The sequence below is a fragment of the Haemaphysalis longicornis genome, unplaced genomic scaffold (assembly GCF_048455015.1).
Source record: "Haemaphysalis longicornis isolate Haplotype H1 unplaced genomic scaffold, Haemaphysalis longicornis Haplotype H1 scaffold_27, whole genome shotgun sequence".
In the NCBI taxonomy this organism is placed as follows: domain Eukaryota; kingdom Metazoa; phylum Arthropoda; class Arachnida; order Ixodida; family Ixodidae; genus Haemaphysalis; species Haemaphysalis longicornis.
In genome coordinates this window covers 318,685-344,927 of record NW_027526325.1, presented here as the reverse complement: position 1 = coordinate 344,927, position 26,243 = coordinate 318,685, and the positions used below count along the sequence as shown (strand labels likewise).

Genomic DNA, 26,243 nt, shown 5'->3' with positions numbered 1-26,243 from the left:
TGGCCCAGGACCGAGGTAATTGGAGAATAATGGGAGAGGCCTTTGCCCTGCAGTGGGCGTAGACAGGCTGGTGATGATGATGATGATGATGATGATATTTACAAGAGTTCTGAGGCCGGTCAACTAGCGCCACCCCTCGACTACCGCGGGAGACGTAGAACGTCTTCTTTCCCAGCGGCCGCCACGTAGACCGTGGTCGGAGGTCGGGGTTAGCAATTGGCAATTGGCGGCCGCTGGGAAAGAAGACGTTCTACGTCTCCCGCGGTAGTCGAGGGGCGGCGCTAGTTGACCGGCCTCAGAACTCTTGTAAATATAAACTCCCGCATCAAAAAGTCGAGAGAGAAGTCGGTGCGGGATAGCGTAATGGCGAACGCACCGCACCGGTTATGCGGAGATGTGGGTTCGAGTCCCGCTCCCGGAAAAGCGGCGGATTTTTTCGCGACTTATATTTTCGCTTATTTATCAATGTATTAAAGAAACGTGACAAGCACACGTCATTCGGCCCTATTAAATATTTCGAAAAAAGCCGAATAGCACTGGCAATGACGACTGCAACCTTGATATATATCTCTACCGAGTCCCTCGTCCCGTATCTTTCTGTTCTGCTATATGCATTACGAGGCACTGGCTCCAGCAGTTCGGATATGCCAAGTGCTAACCCCGACCTCCGACCACGGTCTACGTGGCGGCCGCTGGGAAAGAAGACGTTCTACGTCTCCCGCGGTAATTGAGGGGCGGCGCTAGTTGACCGGCCTCAGAGCTCTTGTAAATATAAACCCCCGCTTTCAAAAGTCGAGAGAGAAGCCGCTGTGGGATAGCGTAATGGCGAACGCACCGCACCGGTTATGCGGAGATGTGGATTCGAGTCCCGCTCCCGGAAAAACGGCGGATGTTTTCTCGAATTATATTTTCGGTTATTTATCAATGTATTAAAGAAACGTAACAAGCACACGTCTTTCGGCCCAAATAAATAGTTCGAAAAAAGCCGAATAGCACTGGCAATGACGACTGCAACCTTGATATGTATATATATATATATATATATATATATATTTATATGTATATGTATATATATATATATATATATATATATATATATATATATATATATATATACATATATATATATATAACTAGAGCAAGTTTTGCATTGCCTAACGGATGCTGGTCTACAGCGAGGCTTACAGAAGTGCCATTTCGCGGCCCGAAAACTGACAATTCTAGGTCATGTGGTCTCAAAGGACGGTGTTCTCCCTGACCCTGCTAAGCTACAAGCTGTGGCCGACTTCCCGACACTGACCACTCTAAAACCCCTGCGCAGTTTCATTGGCCTTTGTTCTTATTTCCAGCGATTCGTTCCAAATTTTGCATCGGTTATTGCACCTCTGACCAAGCTCCTCGGCGGAAGCCATGACTTGTCCACTTGGTCTCCTGCATGCGAGGCAGCCTTTTTGACGTTACGTCGGTTGTTCACCTCACCCCCTATACTGCGCCACTTCGATCCTGGTGCTCCCACTGAGATCCATACTGATGGCAGTGGCGTCGGGTTGGGAGCTGTACTTGTCCAAAGGAAGCCAGGATTTGACGAGTACGTTGTTGCCTATGCGAGCCGTATGCTTACAAAAGCCGAATCCAATTACTCCGTCACGAAGAAAGAGTGTTTGGCCATCGTGTGGGCTATTGCCAAATTCCGCCCCTACCTTTACGGCCGTGCCTTCGATGTCGTGACAGACCATCACGCCCTTAGCTGGCTGTCATCACTCAAGGATCCCTCTGGTCGCCTTGCCCGCTGGGCTCTCCGCCTCCAGGAATATGACATCCGCGTGATATATCGGTCTGGTCGAAAACACAATGATGCGGACGCACTCTCTCGTTCACTTCTGAGCACGGATACGGCAGAGCTCATGGCCATTGACTCTACTTCGACATTCCAACCATTTGAGGACATGGCGGGGCAACAGCGGAAGGATCCCTGGATATCCTCACTCTGCGACCTCCTTTCTAATCCTACGCTGTGTACCGCTCCCCGAGCGCTGCGACGTCAGGCTGCGCACTTCGCCATCCGTGATGGACTGCTCTATCGCCGCAATTATCGCCCAGAAGGACGCAAATGGTTGCTCGTGATCCATCGTCACTTGCGGACTGCCATTTGTGAAAGCTTCCATGCGGATGTGCATTGTGCCCATGCAGGCGTGCTGAAGACGTACGAACGACTGCGACAGCGCTATTTTTGGAGAGGCATGTACACCTTCGTGATGAAGTTTATTCGGGCATGCGAAGACTGCCAGCGTCGGAAGTCTCCGCCTCAGCAACAAACCGGTCCATTGCACCCTTTACCCTGTCCAGCGCGACCTTTCGATTGGGTCGGTATTGACTTATACGGGCCGCTGCCACCTACTTCTGCCGGAAACCGTTGGGCCGTGGTTGCTATCGACCACCTTACGCGCTACGCTGAGACCGCTGCGCTACCGGCTGCCACGGCGAGCGAAGTTGCTACTTTCCTTCTACAGCGTTTCATCCTCCGTCACGGAGCACCACGTGAACTTCTAAGTGATAGAGGGCGTGTCTTCTTGTCGGAAGTGATAGCAGCTCTCATGGAAAAATGCAACGTGACTCACCGCACCACTACTGCCTACCACCCGCAGACGAATGGGGTGACGGAGAGGTTTAACCGCACTCTTGGCGATATGCTCGCGAAGTACATCTCTTCCCACCACTCCAACTGGGACACGATTCTTCCCTTTGTGACGTATGCCTATAACACCGCGATGCAGTCTACCACGGGATTCTCCCCTTTTTTCCTTCTTTACGGTCGTGAACCATCCTGCACTCTCGACACCATTCTCCCCTATCGACCTGATGTTTCTTGGCACACGACCATTTCTCGACTCTGCAGCTACGCCGAAGAATGCCGCCAGATTGCCCGCGATTTAACTTCTGAAGACCAGTCGCACCAAAAACATCGTCGTGATGGTGACCGCCCAGAAGCGACTTTTTCTCCCGGCTCCCTGGTATGGCTTTGGATAACGACTACTACTCCCGGTCTCTCCAGCAAGCTGCTATCCAAGTACCACGGCCCATACCGCGTTGTCGAACGCGCGTCACCTGTTAATTACGTCGTAGAGCCGCTAACCCCGTCCTCAGACCTTCGTCGCCGAGGCTGCGAGACAGTCCACGTGCAACGCCTCAAGCGTTATTACGATCCTGTTGTCGTAGCGTGCCCCTAAGTCGCCAGGGTGGCTCCCTTCGCCGCGGGGGGATGATTGTAGTGCGGAAGAGATACAAGTATCTCCTACCCTTTCAAGGAGATTGGCCATGGTAATACAGCTTCAAGGAAGATGAAGAACCAGTGAACCGGACAGGGATCATCATCAGCCTGGACCTTGAGAAGAGCGCGTGAGAGCCAGCCGTCAGCCCCGCTTGCTTCGGACTGCCTTCGCTGAGCGTCCTGCTGCCTTGCCTTCGCAAATAAACCCATCTTACAATATATATATATATATATATATATACATATATATATATATATATATATATATATATATATATATATATATATATATATATATATATATATATATATATATATATATATATATATATATATATCTATATTGTAGTTAAAAAGATTCGTCCATTTAGAGTATGCTGTCAGACACTGCAAAGGACGCACTATGCCCCGTGAGGGTACGCTCTGATACGGTGGCCATGGGCAATAATGGGTATGTCCTGAATGGGGACTGTGAAGACGACAAGAAGATAGCACCGGCCTCGTGGAGAACGCGCCACGATCTCTGATAGCTCACTGCATCGTGATCATAGCTCCGGCTAGTCCTCCCAGTGCCAAACTGAATACTGTCACTTGGAACGCTACCATTCCCTGCCAATAAACACGTCTTCAATTGGTGGAGGAACCCGTCCTCACCGAAGCCTGGAGTTACGAAGCAGAAGTGTCCGTCGCGTCCTGTCTACTGACGACCCTTGGGAAATGGCGTCTCCTTCGCAACCCCCCATCGCCTGTTCCGGTGCATTCCGCGAGGGAGGCCCACCCATGTTCTATGGCGATGACGACCAGGACGTCGAGGATTGGCTGTCATCGTATGAAAGGGTGATCGCACATAACAGATTGGACGACAAGATGAAGCTGAACAATGTCCCATTCTCCCTCAAGCGATTCGCTGAGACGTGGTACCGGAACCACGGAGCCGACTTGCAGTCTTGGTCAGCTTTCAAGACCGATTTTCTGAAAGTATTTGGCCCAGCAAGGCTTGGGAGTGGGCTAGTTGGTGTTTTAGCATCTTGAAGTGCAGAGGTGCGCTGCCTGACACGAAACGTAGGACAGGGTTAATGCCACAAAAACAGACAAGGTGAGGCGCAATTTGGCACAAAAACAGACAAGGTGAGGCGCAATTTGGCACAAAAACAGACAAGGTGAGCGCAATTTGGCCGCCCAGCCGTGCGGAAACTTCGCGCCGAATAACTTTTGCAAGAGCGGGCGCAGAACGCAGGCGAAACATTCACGGGTTACATAGAAGACGTTATCGGCCTGTGCAAGCGGGAAGACCTTTCTATGAGCGAGGCTGACAAGATCAAGCATCTCCTCAAGGGGACAGACGATGACGCCTTTGAGATGTTGCTGAGTAAGGATCCTCAGAGTGTCGGGGACGTCATCAACTGGTGTCAGATCTTCGACGAGCTCCGGAAGCAGCGCCTTCTCACGTGGCGCTCTGCGTCACAGCCGGAGAGCCCCTTTCGGGGTTGGTCGTCGGCTGCGAGGAGTCTTCCCGGATGCCCCGCATTCAAGATTTTATTCTCCAAGAAAGCGCGCGTCAACTATCTCTTCTATCGTATGCGCCCGCTGCGGTATCAGTACCCCCATTGTCTTCAAAACTTCAGCAAGCAATACGGGAACAAGTCGCCGAAGCTCTCCCTTCGGCCTGCCCATCGGGGCCTGTGGCTGCTCCCATATCGCCGTCGCTAACCTACACAGCAGCATTGCTACGACCTCGCCAGCCGGCACCGCTTTGGGCCCCACGATCGCCGCAGCTTCCGTCAATGTCGCCGCCCCGACCACCACCTCATGCGCCAAACGTGTGGCGAACGCCTGATAACCCTCCCATATGCTTTGTGTGTCGTGTCGCCCGTTACTGTCGCCGCCAAGCCGTCTCATACGACCAGTCGTTCCAGTCACTGTCCTACGTCGTGTATGAGCCGCCACTTTGTCATCAGTCCACCTTGACGCCGTCGAACTCGCCTCCTGCTGCCGGACCGACATTCAACAGCGCAGGTCGTCCTCGCCGCGTCGCTGATCTATCTCGCCCATGAGTCCCCGCGTTTAGCCAGCACACGAGGAAAACTAGTCGGTGCAGTTCCTGAGGCAAGAGCTGCGTCCAGGTCGAAAACCTGAAGTCCTCGATTTTCACCCCACAATGCCATTGATGTTACTGTTGAAGGACTCGCCGTAATCGCCCTTGTCGATACCGGAGCAGCCGTGTCAGTAATCAGCGAAAAGGTCTGCCGCAAATTACGCAAAGTGACGACGCCAGTGTCCGACCTCACACTTCGCACCGCCAGCGCACAACACATCCGGCCCATTGCTGCGTGCACAGCACGGGTCACCATTGAACACATCACTTACCCCATTGAGTTTATCGGGCTCACTCCGTGCTCCCACGACGTTATTCTCGGTTGGAATTTTCTGTCGACCCACCACGCCGTCATCGATTGCGCCCGTGCTCAGCTGGAGTTATTTTCACTTCAAGACGCCTCATCGGCCGAAGACGCCTCGTTGTCGCCGAAGACACAGACGTTCCTCCTAGCTTTGCCGTACTTGTACCCGTGCTGTGCGACTCAGTTCCCGACGCCACAGTGCTGCTCAGCCCTTCCAAGCTGTTTTGCCGCCGACAATGCTTCTCGCTTCCGTTCGCAGTATTAGAAATGCAGCGTGGGTTCAGCTCCATGTTTATTTGCAACCCCTATTCCTCTCCAGCTACATTGTTTCGTGGTGAGTGCCTGGGTCGTGTAGAAGAGATTGACGCCCTCCTCGTCACCAACGTTTCCAATAACTCATCGGACGTTTCACTTGCTCTCCTCGACCCCTCCGCTCCAGCCCCGGATACCTCGGTTTTCCTTCGCTCAGTTGACGAGAGCCTTCCTGTGCCTGAACGAAACTGACTTCTCGCCATGCTTCAAGAGTTCCTCTCGTCTTTCGACTGCCAGACATCCTCCTTGGTCCGCTCGTCTACGGTTACTCACCACATTGACACAGGAGCTCACCCGCCATTACGACAACGGCCTTATCGTGTGTCAGCCAGAGAACGTGGCGTTATTGACAGTACTGTGGACGACATGCTTGAACGTGGCGTCATGCAGCCTTCCAAGAGCCCGTGGGCGTCACTGGTTGTTCTCGTCACAAAGAAGGACGGGTTCATTCGCTTCTGTGTAGATGATCGGCGACTCAACAAAATAACACGCAAGGATGTCTACCCTCTCCCCAGAATCGGTGACGCTCTCGACACTTTGCAAGGAGCCGAGTTATTTCCTTCACTTCATTTAAGGTCTGGCTACTGGCAGGTCCCAATGGCGGATGCTGATCCTGCGAAAACGGCCTTTGTAACATCAAATGGCTTGTACGAGTTTACCGTCATGCCTTTTGGCCTTTGCAACGCGCCTGCAACGTTTGAACGCATGATGGACAATATGTTCCGCGGCCTAAAGTGGAAAACCTGCCTCTGTTACCTTAATGATACTGTCGTCTTTTCTTCCGATTTCAACATGCATATTACCCGCCTTCGACAAGTCTTGAAATGCCTCACTGATGCAGGACTTCAGCTTAACCTTAGCAAGTGCCGCTTTGCTTGCTGCCAACTTACAATTTTAGGTCACGTTGTGTCCAAAGATGGCGTCAGTCCTGATCCTGACAAACTTCGGGCGGTCGCCGAGTTTCCTAAGCCCACCACCACCAGGCAGCTCCGAAGCTTTATCGGCCTCTGCCCGTACTTCTGACGATTCGCGAGGAACTTTGCGTCGACTACGGCACCTTTAACGAAGCTTCTGAACGGGTCCAACGACGTCGCTCATTGGGCTTCAGAGTGTGATGAGGCTTTCACAAGGCTCTGTTCTGTGCTTACGTGTCCACCGATCCTTCGCCATTTCGGCCCGTCGGCCCCTACTGAGCTTCATACTGACGCCAGTGGTGTTGGCCTGAGCGCTGTGCTCGCTCAACGGAAATCTGGCTTCGACGAATACGTCGTTGCTTATGCGAGCCGGACACTCACAAGAGCGGAGGAAAACTACTCTGTCACGGAGAAAGAGTGTCTGGCTATTGTGTGGGCCGTAAGCAAATTTGGTCCCTACGTGTATGGCAGGCCCTTCGACGTAATCGCCGACCACCACGCCACATGCTGGCTATTTTCTTAGAAGGATCCGTCTGGTCGTCTTGGAAGGTTTGCCCCTCGCTTACAAGGCTACGATATTCGAGTGCTCTATCGTTCTGGCCGCAAACACACCGACGCCGATGCGCTCTCACGCTCTCCTGTGACCGCCGAGAGTGCCTTTTTATCATCCATAGACGGAAGTCTGTCCTCTCTGTCGCTTGACGACATGCCTCGCCAGCAGCGCAAGGATCCCTGGATCACTTCTGTTTTGGACTTTCTGACAAACCCTGCTTCGCCAAACGCACCTCGGGCTGTGCGGCGACAGACCACTCACTTCGCTATTCGTGACGAACTTCTGTACAGCCGAAATTGTACCGCAGAGGGCCGGAAGTGGCTGCTCGTTATTCCCCGCCATCTCCGTTCAGACATTGCGCATGTTTGAACGCCGAGGCGCAGTGTGGTCATGCTGGTGTACTGAAGACATACCGACGCCTCCGCATGCGGTACTACTGGCGTGGAATGTACACTTTTGTCACCACGTTCGTCCGTTCTTGCGAAAAATGTCAACGCCGTAAGCCCCCACCAAACAATCCGCCGGCTCCGTTGCAGCCCCTGCCGTGTCTAGTACGACCTTTCGACCGCATAGGAATTGATTTGTATGGGCCGCTCCCCTACACAGTTTCGGGAAACCGCTGGGTCGTCGTCGTGGTAGACCACTTTAGGAGATACGCTGAAACCGCCGCAATACGCTGAAACCGCCGCACTACCAGCCGTTAACGCCCGTGAGGTCGCCTCATTTCTCCTACGCCGGTTCATTCTTCGTCACGGTGCCCCTAGAGGGTTGCTCAGCGACAGAGGCCGTGTGCTTCTATCTTAAGTAATTGAAGCCCTGCTCGCGAAGTGCAACGGTATCCACCGCACCACCACTTCTTACCACCCACAGACGAATCGGCTCATCGGAAAAATTTAATCGTACACTAGGCGATATGTTGGCAACTTATGATTCAGCATACCACACCGACTTGGACCAAGTTCTTTCATACGTCACTTATGCGTACAACACCGCCACTCAAGCAGCTATGGGGTTTTCGCTTTTCTTTCTCCTCTACGGCCGCGAGCTGTCATGTCCGCTCGACACCATCCTGCCATACCGACCCCCGTGTCACAGGGATCTCGGCACGCCGAAGAGTGTCGCCAGCTCGCCAGGGCCCTGACTTCCGAGGAGCAATCTCGCCAGAAGCAGCGTCACGACGGTGGAACACCGCCCCCTGAGTTCGCTGCCGGTTCACTTGCGTGGCTGTGGATACCCTCGACTGTTCCTGGTCTTGCTCAGAAGTTACTGTCCAAATATCATGGTCCTTACCGTATAATTGAGCGCGCATCCCCAGTGAACTACCTGGTTGAGCCACCCACGTTGTCTCCAGACCTTTGTTGTCGCGGTCGCAAAACTGTGCACGTTGACTGGCTCAAGGGTTACCACGAACCGATGGTTTTATCTTGCCCTTAGGTCGCCAGGATGGCTCCTTTTGTCCGCGGGGGGTAATTGTAGTTCAAAAGGTTCGCCCATTTAGAGTATGCTATCAGGCACTGCGAAGGACGCACTATGCCCCGTGAACGTATGCTCTGATAATGGGTATGTAGTGAATGGTGACTGTGAAGACGACGAGGAGATAGCACTGGCCTCGTGGAGAACCCGCCACGATCTCTGATAGCTCGCTGCATCGTGATCATCGCTCCGGCTAGTCCTCACAGTGCCTACCTGCATACTGTCACCTGGAACGCTACCATTCCCTGCCAATAAACACCTCTTCAATATTTATAGATTGAATAAGGGTTGGCCGTCAAGAAAACCTCGGAAAGCGAAGGAGGGAATGCAGTAGGTCCTAGAAACAGATCACAAATTTTTTGAGTCAGAAAAAAAGTATGGCAAAATTTCCGCCGGGTGGGATCCGAACCCACGACCTCCAGAATACCGGTCTGGTGCGATAACCACCACACTACCGGCGGCACTGTACCCCCACCATTTTCTTGGGTATTTATATTAAGGTATTTTTTGTCCATGCACTTGGGGGTGGTAGCCAGCGCCACTCAGACTACTCGGGGTGAAGGGGACCTTGTTTTTAACCCCCGGCGCCGTAACTCGAGTGTCTACGACATGTCGAGTGTGGTCTACTAGCGTTGAACCCTCTTAAGCTACCTTTGGCACCAAGACTGCCAGAATAGAGGCCCTCGCTATGCATGTAGCGAATTAGAAATGGGAAATGAGGGGCTCAGTGAATTAAGATTGAATAAGGTTTGGCAATCAAGAAAACCTCGGAAAGCAAAGGGGGAATGCGGTAGGTCATAAAAACAGATAAAGAATTTTTTGAGTCAGAAAGAAACTGGTGAAAAAATGCCTGCCTGGTGGGATCCGAACCCACGACCTCCAGAATACCAGTCTCTTGCGATAACCACTACGCTACCAGCGGGGCTGTTCTCCCACCCCTTTCTTGGGTATTTATATTAAGGTATTTTTTGTCCCTGCACTTGGGGGTGGTAGCCAGCGCAACTCGGACTCCTCGGGGTGAAGGGGACCTTCTTTTAAACCCCCAGGCCGTGACTCGAGTGTCTGCGACATGTCGATAGTGGTGGACCAGCGTTCAACCCTCTTAAGCTACCTTTGGCATAAAGACTGCCAGAACAGAGGCCCTCGCTATGCATGTAGCGAATTAGGAATGGAAAATGAGGGGCTCAGTGAATTAAGATTTAATAAGGGTTGGCAGTCAAGAAAACGTCGGATATAGAAACAGATGAAGAATTTTTTGAGTCAGAAAGAAAGTGGTTAAAAAATGCCCGCCGGGTCCCCCTGACTGTGAAGTTCCCCTTCGGACTACTCGGGGTGAAGGGGACCTTCACCCCGAAAGGCGTGGGTTCGGTCCCTACTGTGGGCGCGTGTTTTTCTTTCTTTCCCTCTTCCGTATATTTCAAAAAATGTTAACTGCATTAACCGTAGTAAAAAAAAGAGCCTAACCACACCCTTATGCCTCTTTTGGCGTTGTAGACTGCCGACCTATCCTTCTGTATTTCCTCAACGAGCCCCTGATTTCTTTACTATATATGTATATATATATATATATATATATATATACTCATTTTCTAAGTGAAATAAAAGACGTCACGATACCGGATGGCTCCTTACTTGTAACATTAGATGTAGCCTCTTTGTATACAAACATACCTCACGCCGGTGGAATAGAATCCGTCATAAGAGCCTACGAAAATTCACAAGAGGACAACCCTATTGACAGCAACACTTTGGCCCAAATGTTAACTTTAATACTTGAATTAAACAATTTTGAATTCAATAACCAGCACTACGTCCAAGTAAGTTGCACATCTATGGGGACAAAAATAGGCCCAAATTATGCAAACATATTCATGTGAACCCTTGAGACACAGTTCTTGGAGAACTTCCCTTGAAAACCAGTTTTACAAGCGGTACATCGACGACATTTTCTTGGTTTGGTCTCATGGTGAGGAAGCCCTGAAACAATTCATATCTGATTTCAACAGTGCTGACAGTGATATCGCATTCTCACAGGAGTATTCAACCTCTACAATAAATTTCCTTGACGTGCAGATAACAACTAACTGACACAGACTGGATACTTCTGTGTACAGAAAACCCACCGACCGACACCAATATTTGAACTTTCATAGCAGCCATGTGAGACACTGCAAAACGGCCATTCCATACAGCCAAGCCCTACGCTTCCGCAGAATTTGCTCTAACCAAAATGACTTCGCTTCTAATTGTGATCAGCTCCGCATTGACCTCGCACGACAAAAATACCCACTACCACTCATTGAAGATTCAATCAGGAAGGCATCAGAACACGAGCGTTCTAGCCTTATTAGTGGCAATAAAAGCTCCGCTTCGAGGTCACAAACCAATCTGATTCTGACATATTCGGCATCTGGCCCAAACGTCAATGAAATTTTAAGAAGACACCACAACATCTTGCTCCAGAGTGAAATAATGAAGCACGTCATTCCAGACCCACCACGCGTGGTGTATCACCGGGCAAGAAACATCAGAGACATTGTAACATCATCTCTATCAAGAGAAACTAATTTCACAGGTTCCACACCAAGTGAAAAACCCCAGTGCAAATTGTGTCTAATGATGACACCAACAACAAGCGCTCAGAGCAGAGAAACTGACTTTTCCATGCAGATCAAGGGCAATTTTAATTGTGGCACTGCAAATATAGTTTACCTCCTAGAATGTGGTGATTGTGGTGCGCAATATATTGGACAGACTGAAAAATCTTTTAGAACTCGCATCAATAATCACAGATCCGATGCAAAAACAAAACCTTATCTCCCCCTTTCAAAACATATCAACTCATTGAAACACCCGTTCGATCAATTTAAGGCCACAGTGCTCCAATCAGGATTTAAAACCTATTTCGACAGGAAGCCAGCGAATATTATATGATCCACAAATATAACACTCTCACAAAAGGTATCAAGGACATATATATATATATGTATTTATAGATATATATATATATATATATATATATATATATATATATATATATATATATATATATATATATATATATATATATATATATATATATATATATATATATATTTGAGAAAATGGTAGGCGCACGATTCAAAACAAAATCAGTGGTTTACTGACGTTTCGACTGCGGGACCAGTCTTCATCCTGGGTAACTTGGTTACTCAAGATGAAGACTGGTCCCGCAGTCGAAACGTCCGTAAACCAGTTTTTGTTTTTAATCGTGCGTCTACCATTTTCTCAAGTATTTGTTCTGGCTCCTCGAGCAGTTTTCTTTTACAGCTTGTATATATTATATATATATACAACAGTGCAGGGCTTGGCAGCTGAATAGTATGTTAAATTAGAGTCACCACGAAACACATAACAATATTTAATACGACGTTTCGGCTGGAAACCAGCCTTTTTCAAGTGAAGAACATAGGTGGAATACAGGGTATATTTAGGCTCGCAAGAAGCGCTGTGAGCACGTGGGCACATTATTTCAAAAGTGTACAAGAAGGAAATACAGCAAGAAACAAGTGGAAAGAAACGTACTGCACGACTGGGCGCGCAGGTAATACATCTTAATATACAACGCGGCGAAAAGCAAAAGCGAGGCACTAAGGAAGCGTGTTTCCCTCAGCCACCGCCCACCCACGCACAGCAATATTAAGAAAAGTAAACAAATAAGGAAGGGGTACTGGGCATCTTACTCCAAAGGAGCGGAAACAACCTGCCGCATAAGGCGGAAGCGTAGAATCGACAATTAGTCATCCATACACTGGGGAACGCAAAATGGCAGAAGGCGACGTTGAATTTCAAGAATGCAGGCGGGAGGATTAGCGAGGGGGCCGCGCCCTCAAAGGAAAGTGCCGCCGCTTCGGGAGGAGACCAGATAATAGCCACAAATAGCTTATCCGCGGCCCGCGTCCGGGGCACAAGGCGGACAATGACGACTCCTCGAAGGGCGCCGACGCGAACAGAGCTGTGCGTGAGCCACAAAAGAAGAGCGCAGGCTGTGCGAGGATTTTGAGAAATGACACACAAGGGAGGAAATAAACAAAGAAAACAGCATACAGAAAAAAGCAGTTGAACGAGCCCCCGGCTCATGACATGAAGTGGATAGATACAAGAAATTGTCAGCCTACATTTGATATTTTTGCAAGTAACAAAGGTTTGCACATATTAAAAAAAGTAAAAGAAAGATGTGGCGCACGTACGAGCACAAATCTTCAATGATCTAGGGAAAAAAAAGAAAACTTCGTAGCTAGTTATCAATGGCAGTATAAATTCGCACACAGCATTCTTTAAACAAACTGACAAACGAAAGAATACAAAGAATACACGTGTACAAATCGTAGAACATGGGGAACCATAGCAGTGAACAAAAATAGCTTACAAAGTCACATTTCGGGCAAAAGAGCAATGAAGCATACGGAGAAAATAAGTTATTCACAACACTAGACCGAATAGTGCTTGGAAAGTGTAATGATCGGATACAGCAAGATTTCGTGCAGGAGAAGCATTAAAGCATACGGAAAAGTAACCTGCTGACAACGATGAACCATCCAACGGTTGAGAGGTGGTAACGTGCGATACGTGCCGCTACAAGGTATAGGTTTGAAGGCACGACAGCCTTCCCTCAGACTCCTTGATACCTTTTGTGAGAGTGTTATATTTGTGGATCAGATAAGATTCGCAGGCTTCCCTGTCGAAATAGGTTTTAAATCCTGATTGGAGCACTGTGCCCTTAAATTGATCGAACGGGTGTTTCAATGAGTTGATATGTTTTGAAAGGGGGAGATAAGGTTTTGTTTTTGCATCGGATCTGTGATTATTGATGCGAGTTCTAAAAGATTTTTCAGTCTATCCAATATATTGCGCACCACAATCACCACATTCTAGGAGGTAAACTATATTTGCAGTGTCACAATTAAAATTGCCCCTGATCTGCATGGAAAAGTCAGATTCCCTGCTCTGAGCGCTTGTTGTTGGTGTCATCATTAGACACAATTTGCACCGGGGTTTTCCACATGGTGTGGAACCTGTGAAATTAGTTTCTCTTGATAGAGATGATGTTACAATGTCTCTGATGTTTCTTGCCCGGTGATACACCACGCGTGGTGGGTCTGGAATGACGTGCTTTATTCTTTCACTCTGGAGCAAGATGTTGTGGTGTCTTCTTCAAATTTCATTGACGTTTGGGCCAGATGCCGAATATGTCAGAATCAGATTGGTTTGTGACCTCGAAGCGGAGCTTTTATTGCCACTAATAAGGCTAGAACGCTCGTGTTCTGATGCCTTCCTGATTGAATCTTCAATGAGTGGTAGTGGGTATTTTTGTCGTGCGAGGTCAATGCGGAGCTGATCACAATTAGAAGCGAAGTCATTTTGGTTAGAGCAAATTCTGCGGAAGCGTAGGGCTTGGCTGTATGGAATGGCCGTTTTGCAGTGTCTCACATGGCTGCTATGAAAGTTCAAATATTGGTGTCGGTCGTTGGGTTTTCTGTACACAGAAGTATCCAGTCTGGGTCAGTTAGTTGTTATCTGCACGTCAAGGAAATTTATTGTAGAGGTTGAATACTCCTGTGAGAATGAGATATCACTGTGAGCACTGTTGAAATCAGATATGAATTGTTTCAGGGCTCCCTCACCATGAGACCAAACCAAGAAAATGTCGTCGATGTACCGCTTGTAAAACAGTGGTTTTAAAGGGAAGTTCTCCAAGAACTGTCTCAAGGGTTCACATGAATATGTTTGCATAATTTGGGCCTATTTTTGTCCCCATAGATGTGCAACTTATTTGGACGTAGTGCTGGTTATTGAATTCAAAATTGTTTAATTCAAGTGTTAAAGTTAACATTTGGGCCAAAGTGTTGCTGTCAATAGGGTTGTCCTCTTGTGAATTTTCGTAGGTTCTTATGACGGATTCTATTCCACCGGCGTGAGGTATGTTTGTATACAAAGAGGCTACATCTAATGTTACAAGTAAGGAGCCATCCGGTATCGTGACGTCTTTTATTTCACTTAGAAAATGAGTAGTATCCTTTATGTACGAATTGAATGTGGGCGGAATTTCCCTTATAATGTTGTCGACATAGCTAGAAATGTTCTCGGTCACGGTTCCTATGCCAGAGACTATGGGCCTGCCCGGGTTGTTGAATTTGTGAATTTTGGGAAGGAGGTAAAAACGTCCTGGCGTGCAGTGCAATGGAATAAGAGCTCGCGCAGTTTTTTTGTCTATCAGTTTTTCATCCCTAAGTTCAATTATGGTACTGCGGACTCGTTCTTTGTATTCTAATGTCGGATCGGCCGCAAGGGGCTGGTAGAAAGACGTGTCACCTAATTGCCTTTGCGCTTCAGTGTTATAATCCGTTTGGTTCATGACAACAATGGCTCCTCCCTTGTCCGCGGGCTTTATAATGATGTCAGAGCAGGTGCTAAGGATTTCTAGTGCCCTCTGTTCCTTTCCTCTGAGATTCGGTCTGTAGGAGGTGCGCTTTCTATATTCCGCTATGACATCTTTTTGAACCGCCTTGATGTACGTATCCATATACTTGTCACGTTGTGGTGGTGGCGACCAATGGCTAACTGATGGAAGGCTCGGTCCTGTGTTATCATCTCTGGGGACATCATGATAATGTTTTGCCGCGGGTGTTTGCCGCGGATGGGATCCACCCCAACTTTGGCGGCGTCGCCATCATGGCCAGCCACCTGCACCGGGCCTTGTTGAGAAACTTTGCACGCAGTCAGTCGACATGGCTACAACACGCTGCCAGTGCCCCATCCCAAGAAGTGCAAGGACAGGCCCCACCTCCACCTCCGCCTCCACCAACAGCCGCTGCTCTATCCTCAGAGGCCCCCTCAACCAGGCGTCGATATTCCGATGTCGTCCGGGGAGCACGCCGAGATTGACTCCCTGAAGAGCCCCCAGGGGAACCCGGTGTCCATCCATTTTCTAGAGAATTTTTAAAGCGAAGGAAAGTTGTGGAAAAAAGAATTCGATATGAACATCACGTTAGCGGCTTAATTGTATACAGGAAATCAGGCATTGCCCCAAAAGTCTTGATAATTAACCTCAAATCAGCTACCTCTGACCTCTCGCCTACTCACGAGGCAAACTGGCGGAGCATACTACATAAGGCATCGATGGATCTTTTGAGCATTGTAATCGAACATGACCAGTGTTGCCTCGATGCCTTAAAAAAGGAAGAAATCTCTCTACTTAAAAAAATTCATTTGACTACGCAAGAAAAGACCGAACCAGAAATGTTTAAACTGAACAAAACAAGCCATTTTTCCGCTCTCAAGGCAAAAAAAATGCTCCGCGACGGTGTTGATTTATCCCTATCCGAACCTAGCACATCATCTCTCCATAATGATCTACCCGAGCCCGACACTGATAATGTAGTCAACCTTTCCACCGTTACTCTTTCAAAGGATGTATTGAGCGCATTGTCTAAGGGGCTATCCTTTTGTCCCTCCACTGGAAAATTAAATGAGCTGCAACTATACAAGGATCTAGAAAATGTCTCACGCTCACTCCGGTTAAAAGAGTACTATCATGATGTCCCCAGAGATGATAACACAGGACCGAGCCTTCCATCAGTTAGCCATTGGACGCCACCACCACAACATGACAAGTATATGGATACGTACATCAAGGCGGTTCAAAAAGGTGTCATAGCGGAATATAGAAAGCGCACCTCCTACAGACCGAATCTCACAGGAAAGGAACAGAGGGCACTAGAAATCCTTAGCACCCGCTCTGACATCATTATAAAGCCCGCGGACAAGGGAGGAGCCATTGTTGTCATGAACCAAACGGATTATAACACTGAAGCGCAAAGGCAATTAGGTGACACGTCTTTCTACCAGCCCCTTGCGGCCGATCCGACATTAGAATACAAGGAACGAGTCCGCAGTACCATAATTGAACTTAGGGATGAAAAACTGATAGACAAAAAAACTGCGCGAGCTCTTATTCCATTGCACTGCACGCCAGGACGTTTTTACCTCCTTCACGAAATTCACAAATTCAACAATCCGGGCAGGCCCATAGTCTCTGGCATAGGAACCGTGAGCGAGAACACTTCTAGCTATGTCGACAACATTATAAGGGAAATTCCGCCCACATTCAATTCGTACAAAATGGTTACTACTCATTTTCTAAGTGAAATAAAAGACCTCACGATACCGGATGGCTCCTTCCTTGTAACATTAGAGTAGCCTCTTTGTATACAAACATATCTCACGCCGGTGGAATAGAATCCGTCATAAGAGCCTAGGAAAATTCACAAGAGGACAGCAACACTTTGGCCCAAATGTTAACTTTATTACTTGAAATAAACAATTTTGAATTCAATAACCAGCACTACGTCCAAATAAGTGGCACATCTATGGGGAGAAAAATAGGCCCGAATTATGCAAACATATTCATGTGAACCCTTGAGACACAGTTCTTGGAGAACTTCCCTTTAAAACCACTGTTTTACAAGCGGTACATCGACGACATTTTCTTGGTTTGGTCTCATGGTGAGGAAGCCCTGAAACAATTCATATCCGATTTCAACAGTGCTCACAGTGATATCTCATTCTCACATGAGTATTCAAACCCTACAATAAATTTTCTTGACGTGCAGATAACAACTAACGGACACAGACTGGATACTTCTGTGTACAGAAAACCCACCGACCGACACCAATATTTGAACTTTCATAGCAGCCATGTGAGACACTGCGAAACGGCCATTCCATACAGCCAAGCCCTACGCTTCCGCAGAATTTGCTCTAACCAAAATGACTTCGCTTCTAATTGTGATCAGCTCCGCATTGACTTCGCTCGACAAAAATACCCACTACCACTCATTGAAGATTCAATCAGGAAGGCATCAGAACAGGAGCGTTCTAGCCTTATTAGTGGCAATAAAAGCTCCGCTTCGAGGTCACAAACCAATCTGATTCTGACATATTCGGCATCTGGCCCAAACGTCAATGAAATTTTAAGAAGACACCACAACATCTTGCTCCAGAGTGAAAGAATGAAGCCAGACCCACCAGACCCACCAGACCCATTCCAGACCCACCACGCGTGGTGTATCGCCGGGCAAGAAACATCAGAGACATTGTAACATCATCTCTATCAAGAGAAACTAATTTCACAGGTTCCACACCATGTGGAAAACCCCGGTGCAAATTGTGTCTAATGATGACACCAACAACAAGCGCTCAGAGCAGGGAATCTGACTTTTCCATGCAGATCAGGGGCAATTTTAATTGTGACACTGCAAATATAGTTTACCTCCTAGAATGTGGTGATTGTGGTGCGCAATATATTGGATAGACTGAAAAATCTTTTAGAACTCGCATCAATAATCACAGATCCGATGCAAAAACAAAACCTTATCTCCCCCTTTCAAAACAAATCAACTCTTTGAAACACCCGTTCGATCAATTTAAGGCCACAGTGCTCCAATCAGGATTTAAAACCTATTTCGACAGGGAAGCCTGCGAATCTTATCTGATCCACCAATATAACACTCTCACAAAAGGTATCAATGAGTCTCAGGGAAGGCTGTCGTGCCTTCAAGCCTAGACCTTGTAGCGGCACGTATCGCACGTTACCACTTCTCAACCGTTGGATGGTTCATCGTTGTCAGCAGGTTACTTTTCCGTATGCTTTAATGCTTCTCCTGCACGAAATCTTGCTGTATCCCATCATTACACTTTCCAAGCACTATTCGGTCTAGTGTTGTGAATAACTTATTTTCTCCGTATGCTTCATTGCTCTTTTGCCCGAAATGTGACTTTGTAAGCTATTTTTGTTCACTGCTATGGTTCCCCATGTTCTACGATTTGTACACGTGTATTCTTTGTATTTTTTTGTTTGTCAGTTTGTTTAAAGAATGCTGTGTGCGAATTTATACTGCCATTGATGACTAGCTACGAAGTGTTTTTTTTCCCCTAGATCATTGGAGATTTGTTCTCGTACGTGCGCGACATCTTTCGGTTACTTTTTTTATAATGTGCAAACCCTTGTTACTTGCAAAAATATCAAATGTAAGCTGACAATTTGTTGTATCTATCCACTTCATGTCATGAGCCGGGGGCTCGTTCAACTGCTTTTTTCTGTGTGCTGTTTTCTTTGTTTATTTCCTGCCTTGTGTGTCATTTCTCAAAATCCTCGCACAGCCTGCGCTCTTCTTTTGTGGCTCACGCACAGCTCTGTCCGCGTCGGCGCCCTTCGAGGAGTCGTCATTGTCCGCCTTGTGCCCCGGACGCAACGTTACTAGATAGGTTCAGTTGTAAAACTCTCCCCATGCGCCGTGCATCGCCGGCGTCTCCGTTTCTCGGCGTGCCGCGAGAGGGCGGGACCGCCGCATTTTGCTCTACCCAGCCGCTGCTCGTCGCGTGCAACAGCGCCTCTCCCAACGCCTCTTCGGCCTTCTCATGACGTTAGCGCGCGATAATATTAAAGACTACCCGCTACCCGGCAAGTTGTCCGCGTCCAGACTACATCTAGGTCAGAGTACTTTCCAATAGCTGCTCAGTATCGCTAATGTGGGACGTAAAAGCCGTTCGTTACGGCTCATTGCTTTGCTTTCTTCAACAGGTCAGCCGAAGCGCATCGTAGTTTGCGCGCGCTTGCGTCGGCTGCTCGTTGGCAGTCAACCACGAGCGTGAACGGTCTGCAGCGAGCTGGTAGCATAGAATAAGCCTCCGTTAAAGCTTAGTTTGATTGACTCTTCCGAATTTCATAAAAAATCATGAAACCGCTCATTTTGTTTCCAGCCAAAGAAGCAAGGTCAGCATTGGAGCTACGTCACTTAGTGGCTCTAGTAATTCAGGCCACTCGAAGACGAATCTTCCTAATTTTCTCGACGTCCTTTTTAGAATAGTATCTTTTCCATGTTTTGCCCTGACAACAGTTAGCTTTACCAAACGTCACTAAGAAGCGACATTTCTGCAAAAGGCGAAATATCTCTAACTGAAAGAAATATTTAGTCAATTAACTGACAAAGTTAAACCAGCTTACATGTCAATAAGCATAAAGTTATTTTCAGCAATTCATTGGTTTTCACAGTACACACTTTACGGCAGACACAAAGTAGAAAAATATATCCAACGTTTTTTTTTTATTTACAATCAACTCCACATCTGTTTTGCCTAAGGTGAACATGGCTACAATACACCAAAGCACGTTAAGAGAAACAAAGTAAGTAATGAATAGAAACATGCAAGCATTTTTATTTAGAAATCAACTCCACATCTTTTTTGCTTACGGTGAATATGGCTACAAAATACCAAAGCATGTTAACAGAAAAAAGTAATGAATAGATACATGTATGCAAGGTTTTTTTTTTTCATTTACTACAAACTCCAACTTTGCCAGCGTGCTTACAGTAGCTTAGCGCGTTTGCGCGCCGACTTAATTCTGCACATTCAAGGGACGTTCTCACTGAAGGAATCTGGAATAGAAATGCATGCGCGTCCCCAAGTACGATTTGATGACGCGCGCAGAGAATTCCTCAGAGTGAACGTCATTTTGTGTACGTACCTATTGTCGATGTCCTGTACGTGAAAATGGCAGTCGCACACTTTGGACTTTGTCGAAAGCTACTTATCCGCACGCGGGATGGCTTTATGCCACAGCGAGCGAAGCGTCGCATCTTTGGGAGGCGAGAAGTGGCTGTCCGTGTTGCTCTTAATTGTTGCTGCTGGTACACCCGGGAACGAAGCAGGTCGGCATTGTCTGCCTCAGCCTCACATGCAGAGGCCCACATCAATGGAATACAGTCGCTGGCAAATCACTAAACGTGCCACTCGAACGGCATCGCGCATTCAACACTACGGAGAACGACCGCGCGAATAAGAAACGCCGGAGACCGGGGCACTGAATTCGCCGGCTACTGCGAGTACATACTGCTCTTCGGCAAAAAAAGGACCCGGAAGAACCACACAAGGGGCGAAAAAAATGTAATTGTGCCTGCTCTTTATTGTAGCTATTTGCTTCCGAGAATGTAAATAATTACCAGATGTGTGCGCCCACCCACGCGCCCGCGCACGCACGAGAAAAGTATGCGCCGAGCGCTGAACCAGGGGAGTGAAACTTCCTATACCTTGCATGGGACGCGAAATTCGCTTGCAGCGCCGGGCAAACCCCTGGTGTTTGGGGGCGCTACTAAAAACATGGCGGCGCGTTGCAGACATGCACTTGGAGACGCCATCTTAATGAGGACTGAAAAGCCCAGCGGGGGGAGGAGGGGGGGGGCAATTTAGCGCCAAATTCAATTGGGACGCATATGCAAGGTAAATTGAGCGAGTGGAAGATATTTAGATGGCCAGCGCACGACCTTGTTCCTGTTGCGCAACCCGCCACAATATCAAAAGGGAAATTGTTTTGTTCTGTTTGATGAAGTTTTGCGCGTCCACTTCTTTTTGCACCACTTATTCTAAGTACGACGTTGTTTTGGTTTATTAGTGCACGCAATTTAGACAAGAATAAAGAGTACCGTTATTTCAATTTTTATTGCCTAAATGTACCATTCATACAGCAAAAACCCAAGGATATTTTGCGTTTTTAGTCGCAAAGAAAAGTCTATAGCACAGCCAGTGCATATGTGTCCTGTGCCTTGTCTGACCAAGGTCCGAGTAGTCTCTGCTGGTGAAATGGGCTGGACACAGCTGGTAGCTGCTGTAGATCTGTAGAGGTGGTAAATGAGCCAGGTCCTGCCTTCTCGCACACTGGAGCTAAACGCGATATCTGGAACATCAACAAGCACATTTGTATATTTGGGTTAGAATGAATATTAGGTTTAATGCTGCTTTCAGGCGCACATAGTTTTGAGTGAAAACTGGCATCTGTATCCGAAATAAACGTTATCTGATATATTAGGAATCTTTCTTTCTTAAGCTAATTTTGGCTACAAAGACGACTTTTGACAACACCAATCGTAAAGGCAACTTTTAAATAAAAATCAGCTTTTATTATTAAGAAACGCGGATACGTTTTTCTATTTGTGCGATCACAATGTTCGGTGGCAACGACCCACTTTTCCTCATAATCCAAAATACATTTCGGCAGACAAAAGCAGCCATCCCACACCAGAATCGCTAAGCAATTATTCATGCATATATACTTTCGCACACTATGTATTCCTCGGGTATTTCTCGGGGTATGCAGTAAACTGGTTATAAAAACCTTATTTAAAAACCTCTAATAAATTACTAGCAAAGGTTAAGCCTGCATTGTCTAATTATTTATCGGCTTATAGCTGTAACTGCGTTTTTGTGAATATATCGTTCTTGTACTTAAAGCTGAAACTCGAAGCACAGAACTGAAACGTAAGATATAAATTATAAGTGGCAGTTTTATATTTATGATTGTATTATAAACATATACAGTAACTGCTTAGTTTGTATATTTATTGCTACAAATTCATTCTGCTATGTTCTGTTGATTCACGTGGTGAGAAAATGCAGAACACACAACTGAAACGCAATAAAATATTTTATGTATATATAGTCACTACATAGTTAATATAGTGCTAACAACACGATATGAACCTACGGACCCACCCTTTAATTGATCCGTAAGTTTATGGGAGATTCCTTCCTCCAGCTGTAGACATAAATAGGCTGATAATAATAATGATAACAATAATACTGATAATAATTATATTAATCACAATAATATTAATATAATAACAGCAACAACGCATATGCTACGAAAACAAACTAAACGCAGCAAGCAAAAGCTAATAAAAAGAGTGCAGATAAGCTCACACTGTTGAATTAGTTATTGTATAGTCGCCTCGTATACATATTGCTGCATACCGTGCATTCACTTGAGCTAAAATGCGAAACACACGATCGAAATGCATTAAATTAAAAACGCACGTATAAACAATCGTGTGTAGCTAATGTAGACATTGGATTAATTACAAGATGCTCTGCCGCGCATTTAATGTGAAACTCAAGAGTCAAAGAAGACAATCAGAATGTAATAAATAAATATTGCACGTGTATGCTCACTTAAATTATAAAGCTACTGCTGCAACCGCATCCTGCTATCTCGTGCAAGCGTAGAAAAGGAAAACGAGCAGCATGCAGATCGTACCTTTCGTCCGCCGGGATCCAACAAAAGAATTTTATGCGGCCTGGCGTGAAGAATTTTGACACCACCCACTAGAGAACGATCTGTGATGACGGCGCGAATCCATTCATGCGTCTGTTTCGATGAAACGAACTTTACGGTGGTAAAAACGGCCCTCGGAACACGCGTGGAACGTAGCATACCTGTGGGCGCGACAAGAAACGCCCCTCTTCAGCGGTGCCAGAAAGGAAGGCGCGGTTCCCGTTTTCCACTCCGGGTGGCGCTCGTATTTTCGCAATCTCGAACTGCAACTTTTAAGTTCCCTTGCATATTAAAAACTCCGTAATTAATAAGTAACCTGGTAATAAATTTACAATGCAACAACAACGTTCATTTATGCTCGCATGTAGTACAGCCCCCAAACGTCAGGATTGCTGCAGTCACGCGACAGAAATACGGTGGAGTTTCATCCCCCTGGCTGAACTAGGAACGCGAAGGGAGAAGCATACGCGAAACCGCCTGCGAGCGCCCCGTCTACCGAGCCGGTTGCAACTGCAGCGCCACAGAGAGAAGGATCGGTGGTGGTTCCGGGCAGCGCCGCCCAGTTTTACAACTGAAAATAATCTAGTAACGTTGCCCCGGACGCGGGCCGCGGATAAGCCATTTGTGGCTATTATCTGGTCTCCTCCCGAAGCGGCGGCACTTTCCTTTGAGGACGCGGCCCCCTCGCTAGTCATCCCGCCTGCATTCTTGAAATTCACCGTCGCCTTCTGCCATTTTGCGTTCCCCAGTGTCTGGATGACTAACTGTCGATTCTACGCTTCCGCCTTATGCGGCAGGTTGTTTCCGCTCCTTTGGAGTGAGAAGCCCAGTACCCCTTCCTTATTTGTTTACTTTTATTAATATTGCAGTGCGTGGGTGGGCGGTGGCTGAGGGAAACACGCTTCCTAAGTGCCTCGCTTTTGCTTTTCGCCGCGTTGTACATTAAGATGTGTTACCTGCGCGCCCAGTCGTGCAGTACGTTTCTTTCCACTTGTTTCTTGCTGTATTTCCTTCTTGTACACTTTTGAAATAATGTGCCCACGTGCTCACACCGCTCCTTGCGAGCCTATATATACCCTGTATTCGACCTATGTTCTTCACTTGAAAAAGGCTGGTTTCCACCCGAAACGTCGTATTAAATATTGTTATGTTTTTCGTGGTGACTCTAATTTAGTATATATATATATATATATATATATATATATATATATATATATATATATATATATATATATATATATATATATATATATATATATATATATATATATATATATATATATATATATATATATATATATATATATATATATATATATGTATATATATTTGTATAGGTTAATTTAATTTTCATTTTAGTTATTGTTCTATAAAGATTTACTGACGGACTGGTTTAGTGTTTTTCTTGCATTTCTCATTGGCTGATTGATTCGCAGCGCGGCTGAAGACCACCAGCGTCGTGCGGAGGCGGTGCAAGGCGACTTCAAAGCGCCTCCCGTGCGCAGCTACGCTCGTCTCGCCACGAGCCTGGAGCCGCTGGACGCCCTGCGAGAAGTGTCCGTGAGCCGCAAGGACAACTTTGGAAGCCTGGAGTCACTCGTCAACTTTGTTCACATGAAGCCGATGAACTATGCTAGTCAAAGGTGCGAGGCCGGAGGCGCTCACTCCCCATTATGAGCATGTGAGGGGAACAAATTTTTTTTCTCTAATCCACCACATGAAGGCGGTTGGAAAGCAAAGCTTTAAACGACACCCACAACAATTGCCCATGCGACGTCACTTGCAGTCACAGACGTGGCTCACAGAATGAAACCATAGATTCTTGCAGCCGTTACCCGGAATTCGCGGGGTTGGCGTCCCGAACACAGCAGCAACGTAGGGCACGGCCGGTCTAGAGCAACCAAGGAGGTTGTATAAAACTTCTTACAACCTCCTTGAGAGCAACGGACTCCGCCGCTGTAGCCCGGCCGAAAGTCGAGAGAAAGAATACGGAGATTGACGTCTTCCGGAGGATGAGACAGCGGAACCTAGCCATCCTCATGTGCTAGCTTTGTTCTGCACCACCGCGTGACACAAGCGCAGACACCGAAAGAATTCGGCATGTGATCTTAGTGATTCCCATTTATACCGATTTAAACCAGTTAGTTTCGGAAGTTTGAGAATTCCGGGAAAGCTGAGGACAATTTTATAATCTTTATTTTTCAGGACCACTTGCTCCTTTCGCCTTTATATTATTTCTTAAAACACAGCTGAATTGGTATTCACCAGTTTAGAAAACGGAGTCTCATTCGAGGCAAGCAGTGACCAAAAGGTAGCAGTTATCTAGCGGCCATTTTGTTTTCCCGACCTGCAAACCAATCCTCAATGTATGTTTGCTGTACGACCACATAATTCCGTCGGGTGCGGGTTACCCTGGAGGTGTTGTCGAACAAGTTAATCAAGCTGTTCGAAAGCAGCAAATGTTTGCGAATCTGCGCCAAAACAGGCCCAAAACAACCGTCGCTAAAGCAGACGACAAAGCCATACCGCCGACGCCCCCGCCGGCGAGCTGGCACTTACGCTCGCGGAATGTATGGTTAATTGGCGGCGTCATCTACACTGTGTCCTGTGAGTGAACCCCTCTGCACTCCCTCGACACCCCCCCCCCCCCTGCCACCTCCGCGCGTTGGGAGTGTGTTGTCCCGCACGCCACGAAAAAACTGTTGGCTTGTTGAGCGGCAAAGCTTTGCTTTAAAGGTGAGCTAACTTTTAACGGTGGAGCTATTGTAGGCCGAGCCTTTTCCTCCGCCCTCTAAGTTCTTGCGGCCCACTGGGGTTCATAAGGCTCCCAGACCGCTCGATGACCTCAGGGAAACCGGTTCTGTAACCCACCGATTCAGCGCGCAATGTTCTCCCAGGGGCGCGTTCCAGGCGAATGCCGTTTGACCTTGGAGTCCATGCTTGAGTGGACACGAGAACCACCAGAGCTCTTCGATGTAGGCCGTTGCAAAACTTCGCATCAAAAAACGGCCCGCGCCTGGACCCCTCCTACTTTGGATCGTGCGTACCATGGCGCCACTGAGGCCACCGCATGCACTATCCAAAAAAACAAAACAATTATTCAAACTGACAATTTAAGGGTAAATTTTGGTTGAAAGGGCACAATTCCTTATTTTTGTGCTTTCTTAAGTTATTCATT

The 26,243-nt window shown here is 47.2% G+C and overlaps 1 protein-coding gene across 2 annotated transcripts in view; it reads left to right on the top strand.

Moving 5' to 3' along the window:
* The window catches only part of LOC144172915 (pancreatic triacylglycerol lipase-like), a 356,275-nt gene that overhangs the window by 313,456 nt on the left and 16,576 nt on the right, over positions 1-26,243 (top strand). For both annotated transcript variants that reach the window (XM_077701504.1, XM_077701503.1), the window contains exon 9: positions 24,502-24,708. In XM_077701504.1, the coding sequence (XP_077557630.1) occupies positions 24,502-24,708 (207 nt within the window). The remainder of the gene's footprint in view (positions 1-24,501; positions 24,709-26,243) is intronic.